This window comes from Pelodiscus sinensis, chromosome 22 (assembly GCF_052426305.1).
Source record: "Pelodiscus sinensis isolate ZL-2025 chromosome 22, ASM5242630v1, whole genome shotgun sequence".
Taxonomy (NCBI): domain Eukaryota; kingdom Metazoa; phylum Chordata; order Testudines; family Trionychidae; genus Pelodiscus; species Pelodiscus sinensis.
The window spans coordinates 18,228,346-18,255,331 of record NC_143073.1 but is presented as its reverse complement, the minus strand read 5'-3'; the positions used below and the strand labels follow the sequence as shown (position 1 = coordinate 18,255,331).

General features: G+C 53.8%; 1 protein-coding gene across 1 annotated transcript; it reads right to left on the bottom strand.

Moving 5' to 3' along the window:
• Positions 1-11,328: 11,328 nt before the first annotated feature.
• SCN1B (sodium voltage-gated channel beta subunit 1) lies at positions 11,329-23,815 on the bottom strand. The gene is made up of 6 exons (XM_006121430.5): positions 22,338-23,815; positions 21,107-21,273; positions 16,822-17,062; positions 14,213-14,354; positions 14,023-14,132; positions 11,329-12,621 (listed from the first exon to the last, which is right to left on the bottom strand). The coding sequence occupies exons 1-5, from the start codon at positions 22,378-22,380 to the stop codon at positions 14,066-14,068; spliced, it is 660 nt and encodes a 219-aa protein (XP_006121492.1). The 5' UTR covers positions 22,381-23,815; the 3' UTR covers positions 11,329-12,621; positions 14,023-14,065.
• Between the last annotated feature and the right edge of the window lie 3,171 nt (positions 23,816-26,986).

Here is a 26,986-nt window from a genome sequence, read left to right as displayed (position 1 = left end):
TAAAAGCATTTTCGGAAAATCATGGCAGTGTAGACGTAGCCAATGTGTTTGCAGGGGTACTGACCCAAACGATCCCGGACGAGCCCCCAAAAATGTAACCCTTCTGTCAGGCCGAGGTAATAGCAGCAAGGGCCGGGTTCAGTATCTAGGGGTCTCCTCCCAACAAGGTAATACAACACCGGCTCGAGCCCCCACCCAGTGACCTGGGAAATCTTACATACACCTCCGGGTGTCTCAAAGAGTCAATTCTTCCCCTCTCGCAAGAACAGAGCCTCAGTATAGCAGCAAACCTTTAATAACATGAGGTAACCGACATCAGCATTAACTTGGGAAAACACCACACTTGGATTCATAGACCAAACATGAGCAAAGACCCTCTCCCAGACACGAATCCCCCAAAGTCCCAAAAGTCCAACACCCCAAGAGTCTCTTAAGTCCAGCAACCCAAAAAAATCACCCAAAGTCCAACACCCCAAGGCTACGTCTACACTGGCATGATTTTCCAGAAATGCTTTTAACGGAAAAGTTTTCCATTAAAAGCATTTTCGGAAAAGTGTGTCTAGATTGGCAGGACGCTTTTCCAGAAAAGCACTTTTTCCAGAAAAGCATCTGTGGCCAATCTAGACGAGCTTTTCCACAAAAAAGCCCCGATCATCATTTTTGTGATTGGGGTTTTTTTGTGGAAAACACTACTGTGCTGTCTACACTGGCCCTTTTCCAGAACAGTTTTCCGGAAAAAGACTTTTGCCCCAATGGGAGCAGCATAGTTTTTCTGGAAAAGCACTGATGATTTTACATTAGATCGTCAGTGCTTTTCCGGAAATTCAAGCAGCCAATGTAGACAGCTACCAAGTTTTTCCGGAAAAGCAGCTGATTTTCCGGAATAACTTGCTGTAGCCAGACACAAAAACCCCATCTTGCTTTTGCACGAGCCCCATCTTGTTTTTCCCCCCCCCAGAGAGCAAGAGAAAGGCAGTCAGCCTTTGATGCCCTGGGAACGCAGGTGTGGTGCCTGTCCCTGACTCTACCATAAACAGAAACCAGACAGCAAATGGGCTAGCTGACGACTGGGAGGCCTCCCGTCGCCGTGATGGCTAGTATCAGTAATTGACACGCCTGTACTGTCTCGGGAGAGGAATCTTCGCCCATCACATACCAGAGGTGCCCATTGTCTGCATCTTCCCAGGTGTGAATTATGCTTTGCACCCTTCGTGGGAAACTTGGCATTCAAAGCCATTTTTCCTGATTGGCCACTTGAGACCAGGAAGAAGCCCATGTGACCCAAGGGGTATAAAGAGGGTTGAGTTGCCCACCCAATTTGAGCTCCAATCACCTACACCTGCTGGCAGGTATTGATTGTCTCCCGAGGTCCGTGGGACGCCCAACCTCGCCCTACTTCTTCCCGAGGGATTGCGAGAAAGACGCTGGCCACGCCAAGTCTGGAACGCAGGGGTGAGAATTGTACCTGCAATGTGTTTTCTTTATGTGTACACTCTAATTGTCTCTCTGTTGTAAGTTAGTTACTTTATTATAGTTTTCTTAAAGTCAAACTGCTTCATTTCTATTGTAAATCACCTTTGGTAAGGTGATTTAGCTATAAACTTTGGGAACAAGTGGGGTGCCCTCATTCACTTATAAAATATATATATCTATATACACTGAACCAAGTTTCTTTATTTCTTTTCTCTTTCTTTCTCCTATAAATAAGCCAGTGCGTGTCAAGTTTCTGACTTGAACCCGTGCTGCTGTACCCGAACCGAACACAAACAAAAGAACTTCAGCCGGTCATAAAGGGACAGATATAGGGAGAGCTTGGGCGTTTGGATTTGTGTCACACCCAGGTGGCAAAATTCAGTTGGGGCGCTTCTCAGTCTCCCCGAGGCTGCCCGCTGCGAAGGAATTATGAAATTCTAGCAGCTGAAATCTGAAGCGTAATAAGCTCTCCCTGTACACTTATTGGGGCGCCTTTCAACCTCTTCCAGGTTGCCCACTGCAAGGGACCCCGGTCTCAGCAGTTAAAGTCTTAGGCGTATAGTACACACATAGTATAGGAAGAGCTTGGGCGTTTGAATTTGTGTCACACCCAGGTGGCAAAAATTCAGTTGGGGCGCTTCTCAGTCTCCCCGAGGCTGCCCGCTGCGAAGGAATTATAAAATTCTAGCAGCTAAAATCTGAAGCGTAATAAGCTCTTCCTGTACACACTGGGGCGTCTGTTAGCCTGTTTGGCTACCCTCTGCAACGGGACCTCGGTCCTAGCAGTAAAGTCACGGACGTTAAACTACTTTTCAGGGTGCCCTCCAGCCTCCTAGGCTGCCCGCTGAAACGAGACTTTGTGTCTCAGCAGTTGAAGACTTGGGTGTAACACACACGCACACACTGCCCTGACCGTCGGCTGACACTTGCCAGTGTAGACACAGCCCCAAAAGTCTCTGCCCCGGATCAGTGCTGCCCCAGGGTTCAAGAGTTCACCCGGCAGGATTTTACCATCCCAACCTGGAGGGGCAAGGATTGATACACCTTATGTGGTCCGCAGATGGCTCCGCCTCTCCGTAGGGTTCTGCCGCCGCTGTCAACGTGAGTCCCTCCGCCGCACTCCACCTGTCATTCAGTGAGCTGCCTCAGCTGTCCCACGAACTGTCCGGCTCTGCCAGCTGTCTCAGTCCATGCCCCTGGCCGCCAGCTGGTTGCTCCTGCTGCTGCTCCACTGGCTCTCTGCTGCCGCTCCTACCAGCCACAGGTTGTCCCCACCAGCTGCTCTGCTGTCTGCCTACACCCGCAGGTCGTTCCCACCAGCTACTCTGCTGTCCACCTACACCCACCGGTCATCCTGGCAAACCGCTCTGCTGTCCACCTGCACTTGTTGGTTGTCCCTAGCAAGCTGCTCTGCTAGTAGCTCAGCACCAGGCTCCCCACAGCACTCAGTGATTTCAGCTCTTCCGCAGTATAGCGCCGGGCTCCCCATAGCACAGCACACAGTGATTTCAGCTCTTCCGCAGTATAGCGCCGGGCTCCCCACAGCACAGCGCACAGTGATTTCAGCTCTTCAGCAAGTTCAGCTCATAACAGAGGAGCCTCAGTGCTAGTGCTCCACTGGCCCACAGTGAAGTTAACTTCACAGCTCACAACTAGACTCCTAGGCTACGGCCCCAAATTCCGGAAAAGGGATGCAAAGCAGGTAAGTCAGAATAGGGAAATAGGGGGATTTAAATATCCCCCACGGATTTAAATAAACATGTCCGCCGCTTTTTTTCTGGCTTGGGGGAAAGCCGGAAAAAAGCGTCTAAACTGGCGCGATCCTCCGGAATAAAGCCCTTTTCCGGAGGATCTCTTATTCCTACCTGAAAGTAGCAATAAGAGATCCTCCGGAAAAGGGCTTTATTCCGGAGGATCGCGCCAGTCTAGACGCTTTTTTCCGGCTTTTCCCCAAGCCGGAAAAAAAGCGGCAGACATATTTATTTAAATCCGTGGGGGATATTTAAATCCCCCGCGGATTTCCCTATTCTGACTTACCTGCTTTGCATCCCTTTTCCGGAATTTGGGGCCAGTGTAGACATAGCCCTAGGCTGTGTCTAAACTGGGCCACTTATTCCGGAAAAGCAGCCGCTTTTCTGGAATAACTTGCCAGCTGTCTACACTGGCCACTTGCTTTTCTGGAAAAGCAATGACAATCTACTGTAAAATTGTCAGTGTTTTTCTGGAAAAACTATGCTGCTCCCATTCGGGCAAAAGTCCTTTTCCAGAAAAACTGTTCCAGAAAAGGGCCAGTGTAGACAGCACAGTAGTCTTTTCAGCAAAAAAGCCCCAATCGCAAAAATGATAAACAGGGCTTTTTTCCAGAAAAGCACATCTACATTGGCCACAGACACTTTTCCAGAAAAGCATCCTGCCAAGGTAGACACACTTTTTCCAGAAATACTTATAACAGAAAACTGTTCCATTTTAAGCATTTCTAGAAAAGGGTGCAAGTGTAGACATAGCCCTAATGGAACCCAAATTAGTTCTGACATCCCACAGTGGAGAAAGGAGGAGGTACAATCAGTGTTGTTTAGGCCCTCAGACAGGGACCCCCCCCCAAGGATCTAGTCCTCACTTCTTTCAATTTAACTGGGTTTGGAACCCATGCCCCTTGTATAGCGAGTGCTACTTAGTTTATGGTGAATCCCTCTGTCATAAACAGTTCCACCATTCCATTGTCCTTGATTCGCATAATCAGGGTAACAACACTTTTAACCCCCTTGTCTCAATAACAGAGAGACTGGGGATCCCACAGTGGCCAAAGTGACCATTTGGACTGCCGTGAGCACATACTAGATGGGGTGGGTGTGTCTATGCAAATTGGGATCAGCCCCTGAAGTCTCTTTGTTCCACTCGCCACAGTTCACCACCAGATGTCAGGGTAGAGCTTACCCTGACCCCGCTTATACTTAATTCGAACTAGGCGTTACTCCTCATAGAATGAGGTTTTCCTAGTTTGAATTAAGCGCTCCGCTATTTCGAATTAAATTAGAAATAGCGGTTTGCATGTATAGCAACTATAAAAGTTAATTCGAACTAACGACTGTAAGTTCGAATTAACTTTGTAGTGTAGACATACCCCAGGAGCTCTAGAACCACACCAACCAGATATGATGGGATCCAGAGGCCAGGGAGCTACCAGCACCAGAGGACCCCCAGGTAGGGGCAGCTGAAGGGGAATGAGGGGATCCCAAGACCTTCTGGAATGGATCTGCACTAGTGCTGGTAGGAAATGACCCAGGGAGGGTGTCAAGAGTGGTATCTCCGACCCAGGTGAATTCAGCGTGTTTCGGTTGGATTTGCCACTGAATGAAGTGGTATATTGCTAAACAACTCACAGGGTCCTGGGGTTGGAACCCAGCGGAGTAGGGCGGGCCAAGGTCCCCCTACTGGGGTGGTTGCCCCTCCATCCCATATTTACTTTGGTTGTGCTTGCCCTGAACCAAGGACTGCCCTTGTGGACTCTGTCTGTTAGGCCTAAGGGCTACCCTGACCTAAGGGCTACCCTATTAACTTTAGCCATTGTGCTGTATGACCCTAGAGTGAGAGTTGGTTTAGCCGCACAGCACAGAGTCCGCACTAGCGGACATTTAAAAATGGCAGCGCCCGGCTTTATGCAAATGAAGCCCGGTAAATTCAAATCCCGGGCTTCATTTGCTACTCCGGTTGCCTACATTACCACCCTAGTTCGAACTAGGGTGATAGTGTAGACATACCCTGAGACCTTCATGGAGATGTGCAGGGAAGACTCCCCCTCCATCTGCAGTCACTTTAACAAGCTTTTCTGCTCCCACCCCCACCCCCATACTGTGTAGGCACAGAGCACATTGCACATCACACCTAATTGCCTTAACTCACGGCTGTGTCTAGACTACATGGCTCCATCGATGGAGCCATGTAGATTAGACAGATAGGCAAAGGCAAATGAAGCAGCGATTTAAATGATCACGGCTTCATTTAAATTTACATGGCTGCTGCGCTGAGCTGACAAACAGCTGATCAGCTGTTTGTCGGCTCAGCACGCTAGTCTGGACGCTCCCCTGCCAACATCAAAGCCCTTTGTCAGCAGCCCTGTTATTCCTCGTGGGATGAGGTTTACCGGGGCTGCCGACAAAGGGCTTTGATGTCGGCAGAGGAGCATCCAGATTAGCGCGCTGAGCCGACAAACAGCTGATGAGCTGTTTGTCGGCTCAGCGCGGCAGCCATGTAAATTTAAATGAAGTCGCGATCATTTAAATCGCGGCTTCATTTGCCTTTGCCAAAAAAACAAATCTACATGGCTCCGTTGACAGAGCCATGTAGTTTAGCTGTACCCCGCTTGTATTAACAAAAAAATCATGAACTCACCAGAAGTGCCCTTCCCAGAGTCAGTGCTTGGCTGGGAGATGTCCTGGGAAGAGGAGACTGATTCCAACATGATAAAAAGTTCTTGATTCTCACCAGTCACCAGCTGGCTATTCTTCTCCTCCTTCTCTTCCTCCCCCTCCACCAACTCTACAGCCAGGTTTGGGAAGCTGGTCAGGTCCTCCATTAAAATCACATGCCGCTGAGTACAGTGATGCACCAGTCTGTTCATTCACCTCCTTTGTCTTGTGATAGGACTGCCTCAGCTCCTTTATTTTGACTCTGTACTGCTGAGCATCCCTGGAGTATCCTTTGATCACCAAGCAACTTGTGATCTTCATGTAAATGTCTGCATTTCTTTTTCTTGTTCAGAGCTCAGAGAATGGATCATAGAATCATAGAACTGGAAGAGACTCATAGACTCATAGACTTTAAGGTCAGAAGGGACCATTATGATCATCTAGTCTGACCCCCTGCACAGTGCAGGCCACAGAATCTCATCCACCCCCTCCTAGAATAATCCTCTCACCTATATCTCAGATATTGAAGCCTTCAAATACTTTGAAGACCCCAAAATGCAGAGAATCCTCTAGCTGTGATCTGTGCCCCCTGCTCTAGGCAGGACCAATTCCAACTAAATCAACCCGGCCAGGGCTTTGTCAAGCTGAGACTTAAACACCTCTAGGGATGGAGACTCCATTACTTCCCTAGGTAACCCATTCCAGTGCTTCACCACCCTCCTAGTGAAATAGTTTTTCCTAATATCTAACCTGGACCTCTCCCACCATAACTTGAGACCATTGCTCCTTGTTCTGCCATCTGTCACTACTGAGAACAGCCTCTCTCCATCCTCTTTGGAACCTCCCTACAGGAAGTTGAAGGCTGCTATCAAATCCCCCTTCACTCTTCGCTTCTGCAGACTAAACAGACCCAAGTCCCTCAGCCTCTCCTCATAAGTCATATGCTCCAGCCCCCTAATCATTTTGGTTGCCCTCCGCTGGACCCTCTCCAATGCGTCCACATCCATTTTGTAGTGGGGGGCCCAGAACTGGACACAATACTCCAGATGCGGCCTCACCAAAGCTGAATAAAGGGGAATGATGACATCTCTGGATCTTCTGGCAGTGTTCCTCTTAATACAACCTAATATGCCATTATTTTCCCCTGTCTTTGAGAGTGAGGCTTTTTTTTCCCACCTCCCCTCTGCCCTCCCCCTCCCCTTGATGGAGTTTGTGCTGTGATTGGCTGTGATTGGCAGGTGGAAACTGTTGGCTTCTAATTAAAGTTTTAATTCTAGAAGCCTCTGCTGATTGGCTGAGCTTTGGTAGGGGGAGGGGCTTTATAAGGCAGTGGGCAAGCGACCAAGGAGCTTGCGAACAGGTGAGTGCTAACAGAGAGTTTTGAGAGGGAGTTGGGAAGGGCGGGAGGTTCTCTTGCCTTTCTTTTTAAATCCCTTTTCCAGGACAGCAGCGATGGTTGGTGATGGGTCTGCTGTTGTTACCTGCACAGCGTGTGCCATGTTTGTCTTCCTCCCGGAAGAAAGAACGGATTTCATCTGCACCAAGTGCAAGCTGGTCGACATTTTGGAAGAAAAAATTAGAGGACTGGAGGCCCAAGTGTCGACCCTATGCTTGATCAGAGAGGATGAAGACTTCCTCGATAGAAGGCAGCGTTTGATTCTTCAAGCATGGCAGGCAGAAGAGCCAGAGAGGGCAGTACATGACCAAGAAGAGAACTGGCAGCATGTAACTTCTAGAAGGGGAAAAAGGCCAGCACGGGAATCCCCCGATGCTATAGAGGTAAGCAATCGCTTTCAAGCTCTCTCCACAGGCTCTGCAGTGCTGAAAGCTCTGGAAGGGACCTCACAAGGAAGAAACCAGAAGGGAACACCATCTACTGGAAGGCATGGGATGCGTAGTCCTACGGATGTGGATTCCTCTCCCCACACCTTGATGAGTTCCAAGATCTCCTGGACACACCATGCTGGTGTTCTTCTGCACTTCTAGGAACTGGAGCTCATGGAACTAGAAGCATTGGAAGTCATGGCCACTTGTGTCACTCAGGTATGCTGCCTGCTCTGAGATGGGCTTCTAACACTGACCACACACGAAATGAAATTCAAACTTTCCTGGAGCTTTTGGTGTCATGTATGTCAAGTTTAAAAATAAGCAATATAATCCTTATTTATCCTGTTTATTTAGCTAGATCTTCTAGTGGAAGCCATTAATGGACTTAAGGAATGTAATGGCCTGGTGCTCAAGACAAGGATCTGTGAATAGTTTTTACTGTAAGACTGGATTGTGGTTTGCAATACAATAATAGGTGATCATGTGTGACAAAGTGGGGGATTTGTGTGGAGTTCCAAGTGTTTGCATGCAGAGGGAAGTGTCCCTGGAAGTTACTGGTTTAATGAGGCAAGGGAAAAGGGAGTTGGTTGTTATAGGAAAGAGCACATAACTGAAGACCTCAGGGACTGGAGAGTGAGAGACTTGGCTCAGAGCTGTTTCTGTCCAGTGGAAGAACAATGGGCTGCAGACAGAGGACCCTGGTGGGACACAACCAGACATGGGGGTACAAATGACAAATGAGAGGAGAGGTGGAGAAGAGAGGGGCTCATGTAACCTCAGTTACCTGGACAGAAGACAAATTGTGTAGCTTATTTTAAGCTTATTTCAAAATAGACCACTATTCCTACAAGTCCCTTAATCCTTGTGGAACGAGGGTTACTGGGACATGGGAATAGCAATCCTGTTATTTTGAAATAACAGGCATGCTGTTAAGATGCAGAAAATGCTATTTTGGGATACCAGATGTATCCCAAGGTAGCGCCGCTGCCAAGTTATACCCCTAGAGCTGAACTGTTCTCGGTGTTACTCTGTTGGGGGGATATTACTCCTGCTCTTTGTCAGGGGAGACCAGAGGTTCTGACTCAGCAGGATAGGGTCGTGGGATGCACCAGAGGGCAGGTAGGTGTAGGCAAGCTCATTGGTATGAACAGCCTATCAGGTGACAGTCTTGAGGGAATCTCTATGAACCAACCTATCATGCTCACCATTTATCTCTTTTTCCATGTCATTTATGAAGATGTTGAATAGGATGGGTTCTAGTACAGACCCATGCTGGACATCTGCAGTTACCTCTCTTAATTCTGAAAACTGGCCATAGTCCTAACTTTTGTTACACCTCTCTTAACCAGTTACCAATTCATTTGATACAGAAGCTGATTCAAATGATACTTTTCAAACTATGGTTAGTAGTTCTCCAGTTTTCACTTTTTAATTCTTTCAGAACTCTTGGGTGAATGCCAGCTGGCCCTGGTGACTCGTTACTTTTTAATTTCTCAAGTTATTTCAAAACCTCCTCTAATGACACCTCAATCTGGGACAATTCTTCAGAATGGCTCAACTTTGGGAATCTTTTACATTCTCAGCTGTGAAAACAATGCAAAGAATTCATTCAGTTTCTCTGCAATGGTCTTGCCTTGCCTGAGTGCACCTTTAGCATTTCAATAGTCCAGTGGCCCCATGAGTTGTTTAGCAGCTTCCCACTTCTGATGTACTTGAAAGTTTTTGCTGCTTCTTTCTGAATCTTTGGCTTGCTGTTCTCCAGATGCCTTTCTGATCTTCATAATTATCTTTTTACACTTCCTCTGCCAGAGTTTGTGCTCATTTCTGTTTTTCTCCAGTAGAATGTGCTGTATCCAGCCACTCCAGGAAGGATGCCACACCAGAGCGGCCAGTGTGGAGCACTGACAAGGACACAAGACATTTCTCAGTCTGATCCCCCCAAAACCCCATGAAGAGGTAAGTCTAGCCTGTCCAATGACTTACCAGGGAAATTCCAGTATCGTCAATGACCGGTGTGTGTAGCCCTGTGACCTTATGATGTTTTACCAGCCATGCCAGGGACCTTTCAGTGCAATCTCAGACCTGCCAATGCTCTGCCAGGGCAATTCTACCCAAGCTAGTAACCACCAGAACAATTCCAGTCCTGTCAGTGACTTGCCAGGTTACATCCAGCCCTTCCAGGGTATGTCTACACTGCCATCCTAGTTCGAACTAGGGTGGCTAATGTAGGCATTCGAACTTGCAAATGAAGCCCGGGATTTAAATATCCCGGACATCATTGGTATGTTCCTGGGTAGGCGCCATTTTTAAATGCCCGTAGTTCAAACTACCTGCCCGCGGCTGCACACGGCACGGACTAGGTAGTTCGAATTAAAGCTCCTAATTCGAACTACAGTTAAACCTCCTTGCAGGAGGAATAACAGTAGTTTGAATTAGGAGAAAATGAAGCCTGGGATATTTAAAGTTCGAATGCCTACATTAGCCACCCTAGTTCGAACTAGGGTGGCAGTGTAGACATACCCCCAGGCACCTGCTGGGGCAATTCCACCCATGCCAGTGACATTCCAGTACAATTCCAGCCCTGCCAGTGACCTGCCAGGGCAATATCATCCATGCCAGTGACCCATCAGGGAAAATCTAGTCCTGTCAGGGGCCCTCCAGTACAATTCCAGTGCTGCCGGTACCTGGCAAGGCATTCCAGCCCTGCCAGTGGTCTTCTAGGAATAGTCAGTCCTTCAAGTGGCCTATTAGGAACATTTAAGTCCTGTCATTCGCTTCTAGGGCTATTCCAACTCTGCCAAAGTTCTGTTGGGACAATACCTGACCTGCAAGCAGCTTGATAAGGACATTGCAGCCCTGCCAGTGGCCTGCCTTTTGGCCTTTCTGCAATGCAGTACAGATTTTCTAAAGGCTTTCATCCCATCCAGACAGAAGGCCAAGGCTCTCTATGCAGTACAACCTCACTGTTGTCACAGCCAGGCTTTGGGTGGAAGGTGGGAAGAGGAACGAGCTGGTTCATGTGAGAAGCCCAAGTCCCTGTGGGTCTGACTTTGGTTACCTGGGTGGTGTTGTGTTCAAGGAAAGGAGGGTGTGCCATTAATTCTATTTCCCCTGGTCTGCAAACTGAGGGGATAGTGACCAGGAACGGTCGTTTCTGAGAGACGTGTAACAGAGGAAATGGTCCCCAGATTCAAAGGGTGATCTAGTCAGGTTCTTTAGAAGTAGAGTCAGATCCAACATTGGAATGGAGTGTCTGGGTTTGAGGATGATGCTTCCTATGTCCTCGAGCAGTCTCTTTGTCAGTGGGTGGCCAGACCCCAAGCATCTGTCTGCTAGGGGAAAGCTGCTTTGTCTGCAAGATGTACTTTGAGTGAGCTAGGAGCTAGTCCTGCCCTCTGGAGGCAATTTGTAGTCTAGCATGACTGGGAGGAAGATATGGGAGTAATTTATTTGGAATTACACATACCCTTGAACCTTTTCCATGTCAGCAGGTAAGCATGGCATCTCCTCATCACCATCCCCACACATCCCCACATTGTCTGCTCCATGACCTTGTTCTCCTACCTCTCCCCTGCTAGCCCCATGTCACCCCAAACCCAGGAATCACACTTGGAGCACAAGGTGAAAGTCAGTCTCTTTATTCCATGAACAGCCCCTTCGGCACAGTGACGGGTGGGTCCCTGGGACCAGCCCAAGGGTCTGAGAAGGGAGGGCCGGGCTCACTCTGCTGTAGTCCCTGAAGAGCCCTGAGTGGCTGGGTTGGGGTGATGGGTCCCCTGGGCCAGGGGGACATGGCACTAGGGTGCTAGATGCAATAGGGGGATATGGCACTGGGGAATATTGCATAGGGGGCTGGAAGGCATGGGGTCAGTGTATGGAGAGGAGAGGGCAGAGTCAAGAGCACTCACTGGGAGGCTCAGGGGGCACTTACTAGCAAATCCCTCAGGGGCCTTTTGTAGGGGCTGCTCCCCCATATCTCAGCCCCCCACAAAGGGAGGAGTCATCTGCACATCCTAGCTCAGCCCTAACCACCATGCCTTCACCTTTGGGAGAGGATGGAGCATGGGGGACCTCAGAGGCATCTGCTCCAGGAATTAACAAAGCAGCGAAGCAGTCCCCTAGGATAATGGGGGACGTCCCATGTGTGAATGGAAACAGGGGCTCCTTCAGGGAATATGCCAGGGATTCTGATAGGTAGACATCTTGGACATCTGTCTCATCCCACTTGGGCCTCAGGAACCCTTTGTGGCAATCTTGGACATTTCCCTCATCCCCACAGTGCCTTGGAGTGTGGCCAGGCTGGGACCCATTGGGCAGCCATCTTGGAGGCATCTCTCATCCTGTTCCAAGTCCAATTATGGCTATCCCAGACCTGCTCTGAGTCCATCTCAGGCCTAGGAACCCAGTGGGTGGTCAGACTTCTCCCAAGTCCCTGAGAAGCAGATGTTTAGCTCAGTCCCCTGGGAACAGACTGGAAGCTGCCTGGAAATCTGATTTTCCCTCCCTTTATCCCAGGAAACCCCACCAGGCCCCCACTCCTCAGACCCAAAACGTCCTGCAGCAACATCATCAAAACAATCCGAAGCATGAGAAATATGCAAACCAGGAAGCACGAGTGCAAGTGCCCAGAGTTGAAGGGCACAGCCCAAGCTTTGCATTGCAGGAGCAGCAGCCATGTTGCTTCCCCCATCATGCATTGCGGTGGGGCAGCCTTGCTCGTCATGAGGAAAAGGGATGTGTCTAAAAGAGCGAAGTGCCCACTACCCGCCGTGGGGCTGGGAGAGCGAGTGCTAGGATTCACAACAACATGCTTTGTTTAGGGGCACCCCCAGGCGTGCAGGGTGTGTGGGGAGCCAGCTGGGGGGCACCCCGTCTCGAGTCACTCCCCTCTTCATTCCACGCCGTAGCCTCGGGCCTGCAACAAATAATGTCACTAAAAACCAGGTTCCCTGACTACAGGCCCTGCAGCCAAAGGAGAGCCCCACTGCTGCTAGCAGTAGTGGGCAGTTATCTTCTGTGGTTTAGGTAGACAATTTTTTATGGGGGGCACTCCAAGAATTTGGAAAGTGATCAAGGGCCACACTCTTCCATTATATCAATGGAGGAGATGTGGAGACAGGGATGGAGGTTGGGTGCAGAAGGGAAATGGGATGCAGGAGGGGCTGTGAGGTTTGGGTGAAGGAGAGAGTTGTGACCTGGGGCTGGGGTGCAGGGTGGGATGCAGAGGGTTTGGGAGGGGTATGAATACAGGAGGGAAAGTAGAGGGTTTGGATTGTGACCTGGGACAGGAAGAAAAGGGGAGGGAGAGGGATGCCATGTGCAGGCTCTGGACAAGAGGTGCTTACCATAGTAGGTGCTCCCTGCCAGCAGCCCAGAGGGACCCTCCGGTAGGCTCCCTGCCTGCCGTGCCCCCCCCCCCCCCCCCCCCCCCCCACACACACACACTGCTCAAAGTGGCCAGCTACTGGGGACATGTGTATCTCTCCTGGCTGTGGGAAGGGTTCAGTGCCTAGGGTTAAAATAGGGTCTGGAAGTTAGGACTCCTGTGGTACGTCTACACTGCATGCTTATTTCAAAATAAGCTATTCCAGAATAGTTATTCCAAAATAGTTATTTTGAAATAGGAGGTCTACACTACAAGGAAGCCTCAAAATTAGTCCGAGGCAGGCTTCCCTAATGTAGACGCACTATCTCGATTTAGAGCCCCAGGAGGCACTGGGGAGGAATAACTTAAAATGGCCCTAGTGAGGGGCTATTTTGAAATAGCAGCAGTGGAGTGTCTACATGCGCCTTATTTCAAAATAACTATTTTGGAATACAGGACTATGTAGCACTTTAAAGGCTAACAAGATGGTTTATTAGATGATGAGCTTTCGTGGGCCAGACCCACTTCCTCAGATCAAATAGTGGAAGAAAATAGTCACAACCATATATACCAAAGGATACAATTTTTAAAAAATGAACACATATGAAAAGGACAAATCACATGTGGAATGGCTGCATAGATGCTCGCACTGTTATTTCGAAATAACGCTAGTTATCAAAATAATGGTGCAGTGTAGATGCACCCCTGGGTTCTCTCATGGTTCTGAGGGTGAGTCTAGTGGTTAGAGCAGGGGGCTAAAAGCCAGGACTCCTGGGTTCTACCCTGGCTCTGGCCTACAGGGCAGTGGCACAAAGCACAACACTGTGGTGAGTGCAGGGAGGTTTTCTGCCCCCACCAAGGAGGTGAGGGACCATCGGGCTGGGGCAGAAGCAAGACAGAGTCTTATGGGAGGATGCAGGTTAGCACCAAATCCTATGGACCAGGGCTTACCTGCCACATGAGGTTCCCCAGGCCCGTAAACGGCCCACACGAGCTATTCAGCCACTTGCACCCCGGCGCAGTTCTCCTTGCTCTCCGACGTGATGGCCAAGTACTCGGAGCTGTGAAGAGACAGGGGTGAGGATTGGCTGCTCCCAGGTATCCCTAGCAGGGCTCTGTACCCTGAGCCCCTTGCACTCACGCATTCTCCTGTGCAGCTGCCTCCGTGGCTGCCGCAATCTTCTTGTAGCAATAAATCATCTCGGCCACCAGCCAGATGGTGAGTACCACAATGAGCACGTACATCATGATCTCTGACACGATGGAGGCCATGTCCCGGTTCGCTGTGGAGCAGAGTGGGGGGATAGGATCAGACTGGCCCTGCATCTCATCCCCAGCAGTCCCATGCCCCTCTCCTCTGCCTCAGCCACTGGCAGGCCCCATCTGAGTATCCCGCTACGAATGGCCGTCTGCACTGCACTTCCCCCAGTTCTGGGGGCTGCTCCCAGACATCAGAGACCAGCTACTTCCTGGCACCACCAGGACCACATATCCAATCCAGCCCCACCTTGGCCCTATTGCCCCCCTACTGGATTTATGGAGCACACATTCCATTTCTCAGCCTGCACAAGGGGTTAACCAAGCCCAGGTCACTTTGCCTAAGCATCCCCCAGCTTGGTACACCAGCCCAGGCTGAACTGATGTGGCAAAAGTGCTGGTACCATCCATTCCTGTGTATCCCCTTTATTCAGCACTGGTGAGGCCACATCTGGAGTACTGCATCCAGTTCTGGGGCCCCCACTACAGATAGGACGTGGATGCATTGGAGAGGATCCAACAGAGGGCAACCAAAATGATTAGGGGGCTGGAGCGCATGACCTACGAGGAGAGGCTGTGGGATTTGGGCTTGTTTAGTCTACAGAAGAGAAGAGTGAGGGGGGATTTGATAGCAGCCTTCAACTACTTGAAGGGGGAGGTCCAAAGAGAATGAAGAGAGGCTGTTCTCAATGATGAAGGATTGCAGAATGAGGAGAAATGGTCTCAAGTTGCAGTGGGGGAGGTCTAGGTTGGAAATTAGGGAAAACTATTTCCCCAGGAGGATGGTAAAGCTCTGGAATGGGTTACTGGTGGAATCTTTTAAGTCCCAGCTTGACAAAGCCTTGGCTGGGATGATTTTATTGGGGTTTGGGTAGGTGTCATGTATTGGATTTTAAAGTGAACAGACAGATCACTGCTGCACCCACGGAGAGCAGGGGTGAGGGAATGGCAGGGGCGTTTGCCCCAGATTCTGTACAAAGTTCGGGTCATGTAAGGTGTCAAATGAAAGCTTATGCTCTGCTGATTCTACTTATGATACTCATGTACTTGTCTGATGTTTGTATGTGGAGTTATGAATATGGGCTCTGTTCTTGTATTGTAAATGTTCTCTATCTAGCAGAGAGCAATGGGCCTGGACTGCCTATGGTGAGGAAGGATTGTACAGTGAATAGCTGTGCTCACTAGCACTGCTCTATGGACAATGGCTCTCAGAGCAGCCAATACACACCTGAGGAATGTGTCTGGAAACCTGCAGACTGGCCAGGACCTCATGGCTGCTGATATGTGACACAGATATAGATCACTTGATCATGTGACCAACTCCAGCTTGAGAGACACAGTGGAATATAAAAGTGCCATGAGGATGTCTCCATTTTGTCTTCAGTCTTGCTACTGATCCCAGAGGCAGCCTTGTCAGGGACGGAGAGCTGAGAAGGATTGCTGACCCATCCTGACATAGGATGTACACCAGAGACTTTTAAGCTAGCAGTTTGTAACATCTCTGATAAGAACCTGCATCAAGAACTTGGTGATTGGTGCATGTAATGTCTTCTCCTTAACAATCTTACTCTCAGCCTTTTCCTTCTTTTATTAATAAACCTTTAGATTTTAGATTCTAAGGGATTGGCTCAGCATGCTGTTGTGGGTAAGATCCAAAGTGTAAATTGACTGGGGACTGTGGCTGGTTCTTTGGGGCCGGGAGTATCTGTTTGGGGTTGGTAAGATCAGGATCTATAACCTCTCACCTGTGTGTAAGGCTCGTGGCTGATTGTGGCACAGGGAGAGCTGGGGTGTCTGAGCTGTTTTGCTTGTGAGGCTTCCTGCTGGCCAGCTTGGCAGCTGAAGTGCTTGGTGTGACTGGTTTGTGGCCTATTTTGGGAAAGGTCTCCAGTTGAGGGCTGTAAGCAGCCCTGGTTTTGAGATGATGACCTCAGCGGTGCCCAGACCCGACCTGGTCCGTTATAGTATGGGGTTAGACTCAATGACTCCTGCAGTCTCTTTTCTATAATTCTATCATGCATACCTCTACCCCTTGTGCCTCCACCCCCTCATATGCTCACTCCTCATGGGCATGGCCCCTCCCTCCAGGTGGATGGTCCCTGTCTCCCTGTGACTCAACCTCCAATTACATACCTGCACATCGTGAATGTGGAGGGGGGTCCATACTGCCCCACTGTCAGAACAAGGACCATGTCCTATGTATGCAGACCCACACCAATGAGTGCAACCCTCCCTCCATGTGGCCAAAGCCCATATGTCTCCAGCCCCACTCTCTGTAAGGAGCCCCACTCCCATGGCTTCCCTGTCCTTGTGCTTCTGCTTCATGTACATGGTCACCTTGGTGCTCAGATGTCAGTTCTGATATTCAGGGCTTTGTCAAATACACACCCCTTTTATGCTAGAGACATCACCCTATGTAAGTAGCTCTGCCCCTTCTCCTGGCCCCACCTACTGCCCATGGCCCCACCCACTGTCCACACCCCACCCACTCACCTTTGTCCACCACCTCAACGTGGATGGTCTTGTTGATGACGATGTTGAAGATGTAGCCGTCGAAGGTGAGGTTGCGGTCGACGCGGCACAGGTATTCACCCGCATGTTCATAGGTGACGTTAGTCAGGAAGATGGACAGATCTTGCAGGTCCCGCGTGTTTTTGCTGCCATTCCACACCACCAGGTCCTGGAACCGCTCATCCACCACCTCCAGCAGTGTGTCAGGGTCATACCGTAGGATCTGGGGGGCCCAGAAATCAGACAGATAGCTGTGTGCTATGGGGGAGGCCCATAGTGGTCTCTGAGACCCCAGCCATGCAGGGGAGGCCCAGCACCCACTACAATCCTGCAAGGGGCACCTGCCCAAGACCTCCACTCCATGGCGGGCACCTGGCCCCTAAGGGGGAGGCCCAGTATCCACCACAACCCCACAGTCACCACAGGCTAAGCCCACAGGTCCCTGGGAGACAGGGCACAGATGACACTACCCCAGACAATCCCCCAACCCACAGTGTGGTTTCTCTAGAGACCCATAGAGAGACACCCCGCATAACCTGCAGCAGCACAGAGAGACAGCGGGAAGCAGGGGGCTCCAGGCTAGTGGTGTGCATACACAGCGCTGCCAGCCCCAGGTGTTGGGCACCGCATGGAGGGCACTGGTGCTGCACCGAGCACAGGGCAACAGCCTAACAGTGGGGTGAGGCGAGTGGCTGGCACTGGGTGGCTGGAACAGGCCAGGTGCTGCAGGTCTCAGATGAGTCTCCATGTGACTCGCCTGTGCAGCATTGCAGGGACTCCACATTTCCTCGGAAATCAGTGTTTGGGGCTCCCAGGCTGTGGTCAGTGAAGCTCCTGGTGGGGGAGAGAGCTGAGGAAGCTCGCCAGCAGGGGAGTGAGGAGGGTAGCAGCCGTGCCCTGAGTTCATGGGCAACTAGCAAGGTCAGCCGCATAGGGAGTGCCCCCCATGGACCCCACAGAGAGTGACCCCCAAGGAGAGTGACCCTTTAGGACAACACAGAGAGTGACCGCCAAAGAGTCTCACTAAATGACACCTGCATAGAGAATGACCCCCCCCAAATGGCCCACAGTATCCCAGAGTGATCCCTTGCTGAGCGAGGGAGAAAAGGCAGGATGGATGCAGTGTGTTCTCAATGCAGGACTCCTAGGTTCTAACCTCCTGGCAAGAGGTTGGGGTCTAATGGTTAGAGCATGGGCCTGGGAGCCGGCTTTGGTCTATGCCCAAAGTTGGGGGTGGTGAGAATAAAATCTAGAGAATTACAGGGGCCAGGGTGCTGAGAACCTGGCCTCTGGATCTATCGCCAGTGCTGCGGGGGAGTGAAGTCTAGGGAGCTAGAGGTGGACTATAAACCAGGACCTTGGATACATCCCAAGTACTGGGGGGTGGAAGTGAAATCTAGGAGGTTGGTGGGATAAGGCTGGGAATCGGTCCCCCAGGGTCTATCCCCAGAACTGTGGGGAGTGAAATCTAGGGTGCAGGCAAGAGGGCTAGGATCCAGGCCCCTGGCTATATCCCAAGTGATGGGCTGGAGAAGGAGGGAGTCAGAAGCATCCAGCGCTGGGTGGAGAAGAGACACTAAGATGCACCCAGCACTGGGCAAGGGAGGGGATGCTAAGGAGCAGCCAGCAACTAATGGGGGAGGAGGCACTCAGTACTGGGAAGGAGAGGGGATGCTAAGGAGCAGCCATCACTGGGCAGGGTTGGGGATAGTATGTAGCACCCAGCACTGGGTGAGGAAGGGGACACTAAGGAGCACCCAGCACTGGGTGGGGGAGGAGACAGTAAGGAGCACCCATCACTGAGGTGGGGGAGGACACTAAAGAGCACCTGGCACTGGGCGGGTGAGGGGACACTAAGGAGCACCCACCTCTGAGACTGGGGAGGACACTAAAGCTATGTCTATACTGTAGCCTTCTTCCAGAAAAGCATATGCAAATGAAGCGCGTCATGGAATATCGCTGCACTTCATTTGCATAAATAATGAGCAGCCATTTTGTGCAAAAGGCTTTTGCACAAAAAAGAGCAGTGTAGGTGGCTCCTTTTTACGCAAAAAACCCCTCTTGTGCAAAAGCTGTTCTTCCTCATTTTTTCAGGCTCTTGCGCAAGAGGGGGGGGTTTGCACAAAAAGGGGCCAACTACACTGCTCGTTTTTGCACAAAAGCCTCTTGCTCAAAAATGGCTGCTCATTATTTATGCAAATGAAGCGTGGCAATATTCCATGCATATGCTTCATTTGCGTATGCTTTTCCACAAGAAGGCTACAGTATAGACATAGCCTAAGAAGCACTAGCTCTGAGGGGGGAATGGGGATACCAGTGCTGGGTGGGGGAGGGACACTAAGGAACACCCAGCGCTGAGGCAGGGGAGGGGACACTATGGAGCAGCCAGTACTGGCATGGGAAGACTCTAAGGAACACCAGTGGCTGAGCCTGGGTGGGGACACTAAGGTGCACTCAGCTATGAGGCGGGGAAGGGCTGCTAAGGAGCATCCAGTGCTGGGCGAGGGGAGGGGACACTATGGAGTACCAAGTGCTGAGTGCAGGAAGGGACAGTATTGGTACTGAGTGGAGGAGGGGACACTAATGAGCACCCAGCACTGTGGCGGGGGAGGGGACACTAATGAGCACCCAGCGCTGTGGCGGGGGAGGGGACACTAATGAGCACCCAGCACTGTGGCGGGGGAGGGGACACTAATGCACACCCAGCGCTGAGGCGGGGGAGGGGACACTAATGAGCACCCAGCGCTGAGGCGGGGGAGGGGACACTAATGAGCACCCAGCGCTGAGGCGGGGGAGGGGACACTAATGAGCACCCAGCGCTGAGGCGGGGGAGGAGACACTAATGAGCACCCAGCGCTGAGGCGGGGGAGGGGACACTAATGAACACCCAGCGATGAGGCGGGGGAGGGGACACTAATGAACACCCAGCCCTGTGGCGGGAGAGGGGACACTAATGAGCACCCAGCGCTGAGGCGGGAGAGGGGACACTAATGAACACCCAGCGATGAGGCGGGGGAGGGGACACTAATGAACACCCAGCGCTGTGGCGGGAGAGGGGACACTAATGAACACCCAGCCCTGTGGCGGGAGAGGGGACACTAATGAGCACCCAGCGCTGTGGCGGGAGAGGGGACACTAATGAACACCCAGCGCTGAGGCGGGGGAGGGGACACTAATGAACACCCAGCGCTGTGGCGGGAGAGGGGACACTAATGAACACCCAGCGCTGAGGCGGGGGAGGGGACACTAATGAACACCCAGCGCTGTGGCGGGAGAGGGGACACTAATGAACACCCAGCGCTGAGGCGGGGGAGGGGACACTAATGAACACCCAGCGCTGAGGCGGGGGAGGGGACACTAATGAACACCCAGCGCTGAGGCGGGGGAGGGGACACTAATGAGCACCCAGCGCTGAGGCGGGGGAGGGGACACTAATGAACACCCAGCGCTGAGGCGGGGGAGGGGACACTAATGAACACCCAGCGCTGAGGCGGGGGAGGGGACACTAATGAACACCCAGCGCTGAGGCGGGGGAGGGGACACTAATGAGCACCCAGCGCTGAGGCGGGGGAGGGGACACTAATGAACACCCAGCGCTGAGGCGGGGGAGGGGACACTAATGAACACCCAGCGCTGAGGCGGGGGAGGGGACACTAATGAACACCCAGCGCTGAGGCGGGGGAGGGGACACTAATGAGCACCCAGTGCTGAGGCGGGGGAGGGGACACTAATGAACACCCAGCGCTGAGGCGGGGGAGGGGACACTAATGAACACCCAGCGCTGAGGCGGGGGAGGGGACACTAATGAACACCCAGCGCTGAGGCGGGGGAGGGGACACTAATGAACACCCAGCGCTGAGGCGGGGGAGGGGACACTAATGAACACCCAGCGATGAGGCGGGGGAGGGGACACTAATGAACACCCAGCGCTGAGGCGGGGGAGGGGACACTAATGAACACCCAGCACTCGGCTGGGGGGAGGGAGCACCCAGCACAGAACAAGACTTGTCTCCTTTGTCCAGCCCAGAGCAGCCAATGAGTGATGAACTCCCAGGCACCTGGCCTGTCTGCTGGTGCTGAGATGCAGCCACCTGTGAGGTGTGGTGCAACGTCTGTGTAACACCAGTATGGCTGGACCGGGCAGTTTAGGAGGAGACTGTACACAGGAGAAAGCCCTGGACAGGACTCTGATACCTCTTCCTGTGCCCCATGCTCTCCCCAGAAGGCCAGCCCCCAGCTGGCCAGCCCCCGGCCAGCCCCTACGAACCCTGGCGAAGGTCTCCATGCCCTTCTCTTTGAAGTACCACTCGGTGTAGGCCTCGGCCGAGGTCTCACTCCGCTTCTTGCAGGAAATGCAGAGGATCTTGAAGGTCATCCCGAAAACGGCTTCGGTGTGGGAGTCCACCTCCACGCAGCCAGCCGAGCATGAGGACACTTGGGGGACAGGACATTATGAAATTACAGTCCCCCTCAGCCCCAGCCCCCTGATATGCAGCCCCAGATGCAGCCAAGCATCCCTCATCTGAATCCCTGAGCTACTCCCTTCCTCCAGCAGTCCCAGACCTACCCCAGCACCTGAGCTGCCCCATATCTTCCCCCTACCTCTCCCTTCCCTTCAACCAGCTCTGAGGGGCTGCAGGGGCCCTGTCCTTGGATGAGCTGTGGGGGGCTCTGCCAGCTGGAGAGGGGGTGATGGAGGCTGGTTCTGAGGAGATCACTGTTGGCTAGGTCAGGATGGCACCTGCTCTATGGGTGTCTGTCTCTCTGTGCTGCCCCGAGCATGCACCAAATTACCTGGGGGCAGTGCACCAACTGAGCTGGGGAGAGCCCAGGGCTGGGCTGGGAGGGGCTGCGGGTCGAGAGTGAGGGGCACCAGCAGGGCTGGAGGGTACAGGGTAGTTTGGGAGTGAGGGACACTGGCAGGGGCTGTGGGTTGGGAGTGAGGGGTACTGACAGGTCTGGGGGCTATAGAGGCTGCAGGTCAGGAGTGAGGGGCACCGGCAGGGCTGGGGGAACCCAGGACTGGGCTGGCAGGGGCTGTGGGTTGGGAGTGAGGGGCACTGGCAGGGCTGGGGGTGTCCAGAGCTGGGCTATTTGTTCTGTAACTGCAGCTGGTTCAGTGTCTCAACTTTTTCTTGTGGTTCCTGCCTGGGTCACTCAGGGATCAGCCCCTGCATCTCTTTGAACAGCTCCTGGGCTCTCAATGTCCCCCAGTCTGTCTGCCCACCCCATCATCCCGTCACTGGGCCTTAGGGACTGACTGTGCAGCATGGGTTGCAGGGCCAGTCCCACCCCCATGAGTGGCTGCACCCTGCTCCAGGCTCTCTCCCTCTCCTTGACTGGGAATCTAGGGGGAGAGTGTGAGGGGACACAGTGTGGACAGGGCTCAGGAAGTCCCCACTGAAACAGGCCCTATCACCCCTCTCCCAACACCTCTGCCCCCAAGAGTCCCTCTCTGGACAGCCCGGGGCCCCCATCTTCTCCGAGGTGTGACTCACCGAGGCCGAGGCAGAGCAAGAGCGAGGGGATCAATGGAGCCATGGTGGGGTCCCGCAGCCCCTGCTGTCCCTGCCTGCCGGCTCCACGCTCTGTGGACAGACGATCCCCTGCAGGACTCTTCCAGGAGGGTATTTATAGCTAGGGCTTGGCGCCCTGCACCATCCAGCCTGCGCCTTGGAATGTCCTGGCCGGATGCTCCCAGCTGGTCCTGGCGCAGAGCCCTGGAGGAGCAGCCGGGCCAGCCTGTTTCTTATGCAGAGGCTAGCACAGCCTGGCTGCCCCCGGTGCTACACAACTCCCCAGCTGGGTGCAGGGCCCAGCTCTGCTGGAAAAGGGGCACCACCACAGCCCCGGGCAGCCCACGGGGCGGGGTGTGGGAGCCATAAATGGGAGAGCTGGTGGAGCTGTCAGCAGATCTGGGGCCTTCGCCCTTCCCCCCCCCCCCCCCCCAGCAGCCCTGTATGGACGTGACTCTCCCGGCCTACAGCTCAGCAGCTGCCACCTGGATCCTGCAGCCCACAAAATGACTCCGGGTCCACAAGCCCCAAGGGGAGGAGATCACCGGGGTCTCAGTTTGATCCAGTCCAGCCGCTGTCTCAGGGTCATTGCGGACCTGCAAACTGGCCACTCAGCAAATCCCCATGGGGTCCCTGTGGCCAGCCAGCTGCCTGAGGATCAGGGCATGGTGCCCCCTTCGGGAGGTGGCGAGATCACACCCACCTTGTGGGGGAGGGGGTGCTGGGGCAACCTAGGCACAGGCTAGCAGCCTGGATTGGCTGGTGCCACGTCAGGCAGGGGCAACAGCTACTGGGGGCAATGAAGCTGGAGCCCAGCCCAGAGAAGGAGATGGTGCTGGTGCCTGTTCAGAAATGCAGGGGGCAATGGAGCCAGTGCCCAGCACAGAGGAGTGATGGAGCTAGTGCCCAGTCCGCAACGGCAGAGAGCGATGAAGCTGGTGCCCAGATCAGAGGCACGATGGAGCCGGTGCGCAGTCCAGAATGCAGGGAGCGATGGAGCTGGTGCCCAATCCAAAGGGGCGATAGAAGCAGTATCCAGTCAGGAAGGCTGTGGGCGATGGAGCCGGTGCCCGGTCGGGAAGGCAGCGGGCGATGGAGCCGGTGCCCAATCCAGAGGGGCGATGGAACCGGTCGGGAAGACAGGGGCCCTCACGGCTCAGCTGTGCCCGGCGCACTGCAGAGGAGCCGGCTGCCGGCTACTGCTGCGAATGAATCAAAGCGTGCGCCAGGCGCAGGGGGCGGGCGGGGACTTGATGCATTGCAGCAGCAGCCGGCGGCAGCCACGGGGAGTGGGGCTGAGGGCGGGACGCAGGGGCCGGTCCCCGCCCACCGGGGAGAGACGAGGGAGGGACCCGCCTGCGGCTGCACAGGAGGTGGGGAGAACAGCCGGGATCCAGCCCTAATCGTCCTTCCCCCTCCGCCCCGCTGCGGCCCCTGCCAGGCCAGCTCCGCCGGTGCCCGTCACTCCCGGCCCGCAGCGAGAGAAACTGGCGAAGATCCAGAGATGAGCAACAGAGAGGATCAGAGGGACCGAACTCTGCCATCCGAACAAAGGGATCAGAGCGCGAGCAGGGGCGGGGGTAGGAACGGTGGAAGTGGGGCAGCGGGGGAGGAGTAGGAATGGTGGTGGTGGAGGTGGGGCAACAGGGTAGGAATGGCGGAGGTGGGGGGCAGGGGCAGGAACTGTGCATGTGGGGGAGCGGAGCAGGGGTAGGAATGGTGGGAAGTTCAGTGGAGCAGGGATAGGAACTGTACGGATGGGGCAGGAGTAGGAATAATAGGAACAGTGAATATGGGGCAGCGGGGCAGGGGTAGGAGCATTTGCAGGGGACTGGGCAGAGGTAATATCTCTGGCACGCCCTGTCTGGGGGGTGCTGGGCAGCATGTGGCATGGAGGCTGGCAGCCTCTCTCCTTCACTTTCCTCTCCCTAGACACACACACAGATGAGCCGTGGGTGACACCGTCCCACCACCCTCTTTAATCAGGTAATAAATAGGTGAGAGGCTCTAGCCCCACAACACTGAGGATGAGGTGGGACCCTTGTGGGGGGCTCATGACCCCCCACCTTCCCCAGGAGTGATGAAGGGCAAGAGGCGCAGGCTGGGAGACAGTGACCCAATGCCTGGTGGGCACCAAGCTCTTCAGGAATTGAGCATTGGGGGAAGGGAGCTGAGCTGTGGGCAGTGCCCCCTGCAGTGCACGGACTCTGCCCCAAGTGTGCCCTGCTCCAGACCCCTTTTGCCTCCTCCCATGGTAATCAGGGCAGATGGTAGCCCAGAACTGGAGAGAGGACCTTGGAGTCCTGGCTCCAAGGGTGAGAGCAGGGGGAACTGCCCAGGACCCTTCCCGCTTAACACTGTGCAGCCAGACCACCTACAAATCAGCTCCCCACCCCAAGTGGATGGGCCTCCCAGCCTGACCCGCTGGCCATGACAGCCCCCCTCCCAGTAGGCTCCTTAGCAGTTACCGGGGACTGGGCCTAGCTGGTGACTGCAGTACAGCCACCCTTGCCCTGGACTGCAAGAAGCAAGTTTATGGTGGGGGACAGAGCTGGTCCCTGGGGTCCTCCCATGTGTCCCATGGTGTGGCCACCACCTTCCCATCACCACAGAGCCCCAGCTCCACCAGGGAGAGTGGGCAGCCCAAGCTTGTGTCAATGGCCAGGTGCTGCTAACTAGCAGAGGCCAGACTCCTGGCATCCAGGTAAAACCAGCCAAGCAAGGGACCAACAGGTGGGTGTCTGGGCCAGCTGGCGAGGGGTGTCCAGGTGTGTCTGGGCTGAGTGGCCAAGGCATCGGGGGCGGAACATGGCCGGTGAGGTGTGTTGGGGTAAAGGGTATCAGGGCATGACTGCTGAGGGGCGTCAAGAGCAGGGAGAGGCTGATAGGTGTCGGGGAAGGGGATGGCCAGTGAACGGTGTTGGGGCAAGGGGTGTCGGAGGCAGGGAGAGGCTAGCGAGGGGTGTTGGGGGCAGGGAGAGTTTGGCAAGGGGCGTCGAGATGAGGGGCATTGGAGAGTGGCCAGCAAGAGGTGTTAGGGGGCATGGAGAGGCAGACAAGGGGCATCAGGGGTAGGAAGAGGCTGACGAGGGGTATCGGGGGTAGGGTGCAGCTGGTGAGGGGCATCGAGGCGAGGGGCATTGGGATGTGGCTAGCGAGGGGTGTTGGGGGCAAGGCTGGCGAGGGGGCTGGTGAGGGGCATTGGGGTGTGGCTAGCAAGGGGTGTCAAGGGCAGGGAGAGGCTAACGAGGGGCATCAAGGTGAGCGGTGTCGGGGTGTGGCTAACAAGGGGTGTCGGGGACAGAGAGAGTCCGGCAAGGGGCGTCGGGGGCATGGCTGGTGAGGGGGCTGGTGCGGGGCATCAGGGTGTGGCTAGCAAGGGGTGTTGAGGGCAGGGAAAGGCTGACAAGGGGCATTGAGGTGAGCGGTGTCGAGGTGTGGCTGACGAGGGGTATTGGGGGCAGGGAGAGGCAGACGAGAGCTGTTGGGGGTAGGGTGTGGCCAGTGAGCAGCGTTGGGGTAAGGGGTATCAGGGTGTGGCCAGCGAGGGGTGTCAAGGGCAGGGAGAGGCTGATGAGGGGCATTGGGGGTAGGGCACAGCTGGTGAAGTGTTGTGGGACATGGCCAGCGAGGGATGTCTTGAACAGGGAGAGGCTGGCGAGGGCTATCAGGGCGTGGCTGCGAGGGGTGTTGGGGCACGGCTGGGCTTGGCCAGTGGCAAATTCAGTTCACATGGCCCCTTGCAGCCAGCATGGTCTCAGGAGAGAATGCCAGTCAAGTCCATCCTTGGGGGCAGCTCTGCCACGCCAATGCGCTGGTTCAGCTTCTCCAGAGAGACCTTCATTTGGCAGGAAGGGCTGACAGCTCACCCAGAGGGCTTCAGCCTTCCAGGCCTGGCTCCCGGGGTGTAGATCCCCCATCTCCCATCTGAATTGCACTCTCCTCAGAGCAGAGAGAACCCAGGAACTCAATAACACCCTGCTTCCCCCCCCCCCCCCCCCACTCCCTGTCCTGGTGCCCAGACCCCCCCCATCCCCCACTGTCCCCTGTGGGACAAAGAAGAGGTTGAAGCATGGGCCTAGTGCTTGAACTAAGTAAGCAAGACTTATATTATGAGAAACAGACAAGCCGTGTCAAAAGCAAATGTGTGTCTGCAAGTCAGTGCACTAGAACTGCCAGCACTGCTAGCAGTACATGAAGTATGTAACTACATGCAGTCAGGACAATACAGGAACACCCAGCTGAGTACACGATAACATAGTTTGAAACAACAAGAGTGAAAGCAGAACAATGGACAGTGAATGCTCTGGAAGAAAGTACAAGGGGAGGCACCAAATGTGTCATTATTGTGTTGTGTAAGATAAGTGTGGTGTGTATCATAGATGGTTCATTTCTGTCTCTAAATATTGGGTACCTTGACTTAACTCTTTGATCAGCCTAGGGGGCAATAGTGAGAGACTGCACATACTCCCCAGTGAGTCGTGCCCAACCTTCCCTTCCTCATCCAGGGTATGTCTGCACTAGCTCGTTAGTTCGAGCTAGGTAGGGTAATGAGGGCAAGCGGAGTTGCAAATGAAGCCCAGGATTTACATATCCCACGCTTCATTTGCATGTTCCCGGGCGCCACCATT

Bases quoted from the DNA above. Each gene is read 5' to 3' on its own strand.
- SCN1B (XM_006121430.5), bottom strand. From the start codon at position 22,380: ATGGCTCCATTGATCCCCTCGCTCTTGCTCTGCCTCGGCCTCG. The intron at 21,274-22,337 runs GTGAGTCACACC...CTGTCCCCCAAG, and splicing joins CTTGCTCTGCCTCGGCCTCG to TGTCCTCATGCTCGGCTGGC. The intron at 17,063-21,106 runs GTTCGTAGGGGC...TGGGCCCCCCAG, and splicing joins GCATGGAGACCTTCGCCAGG to ATCCTACGGTATGACCCTGA.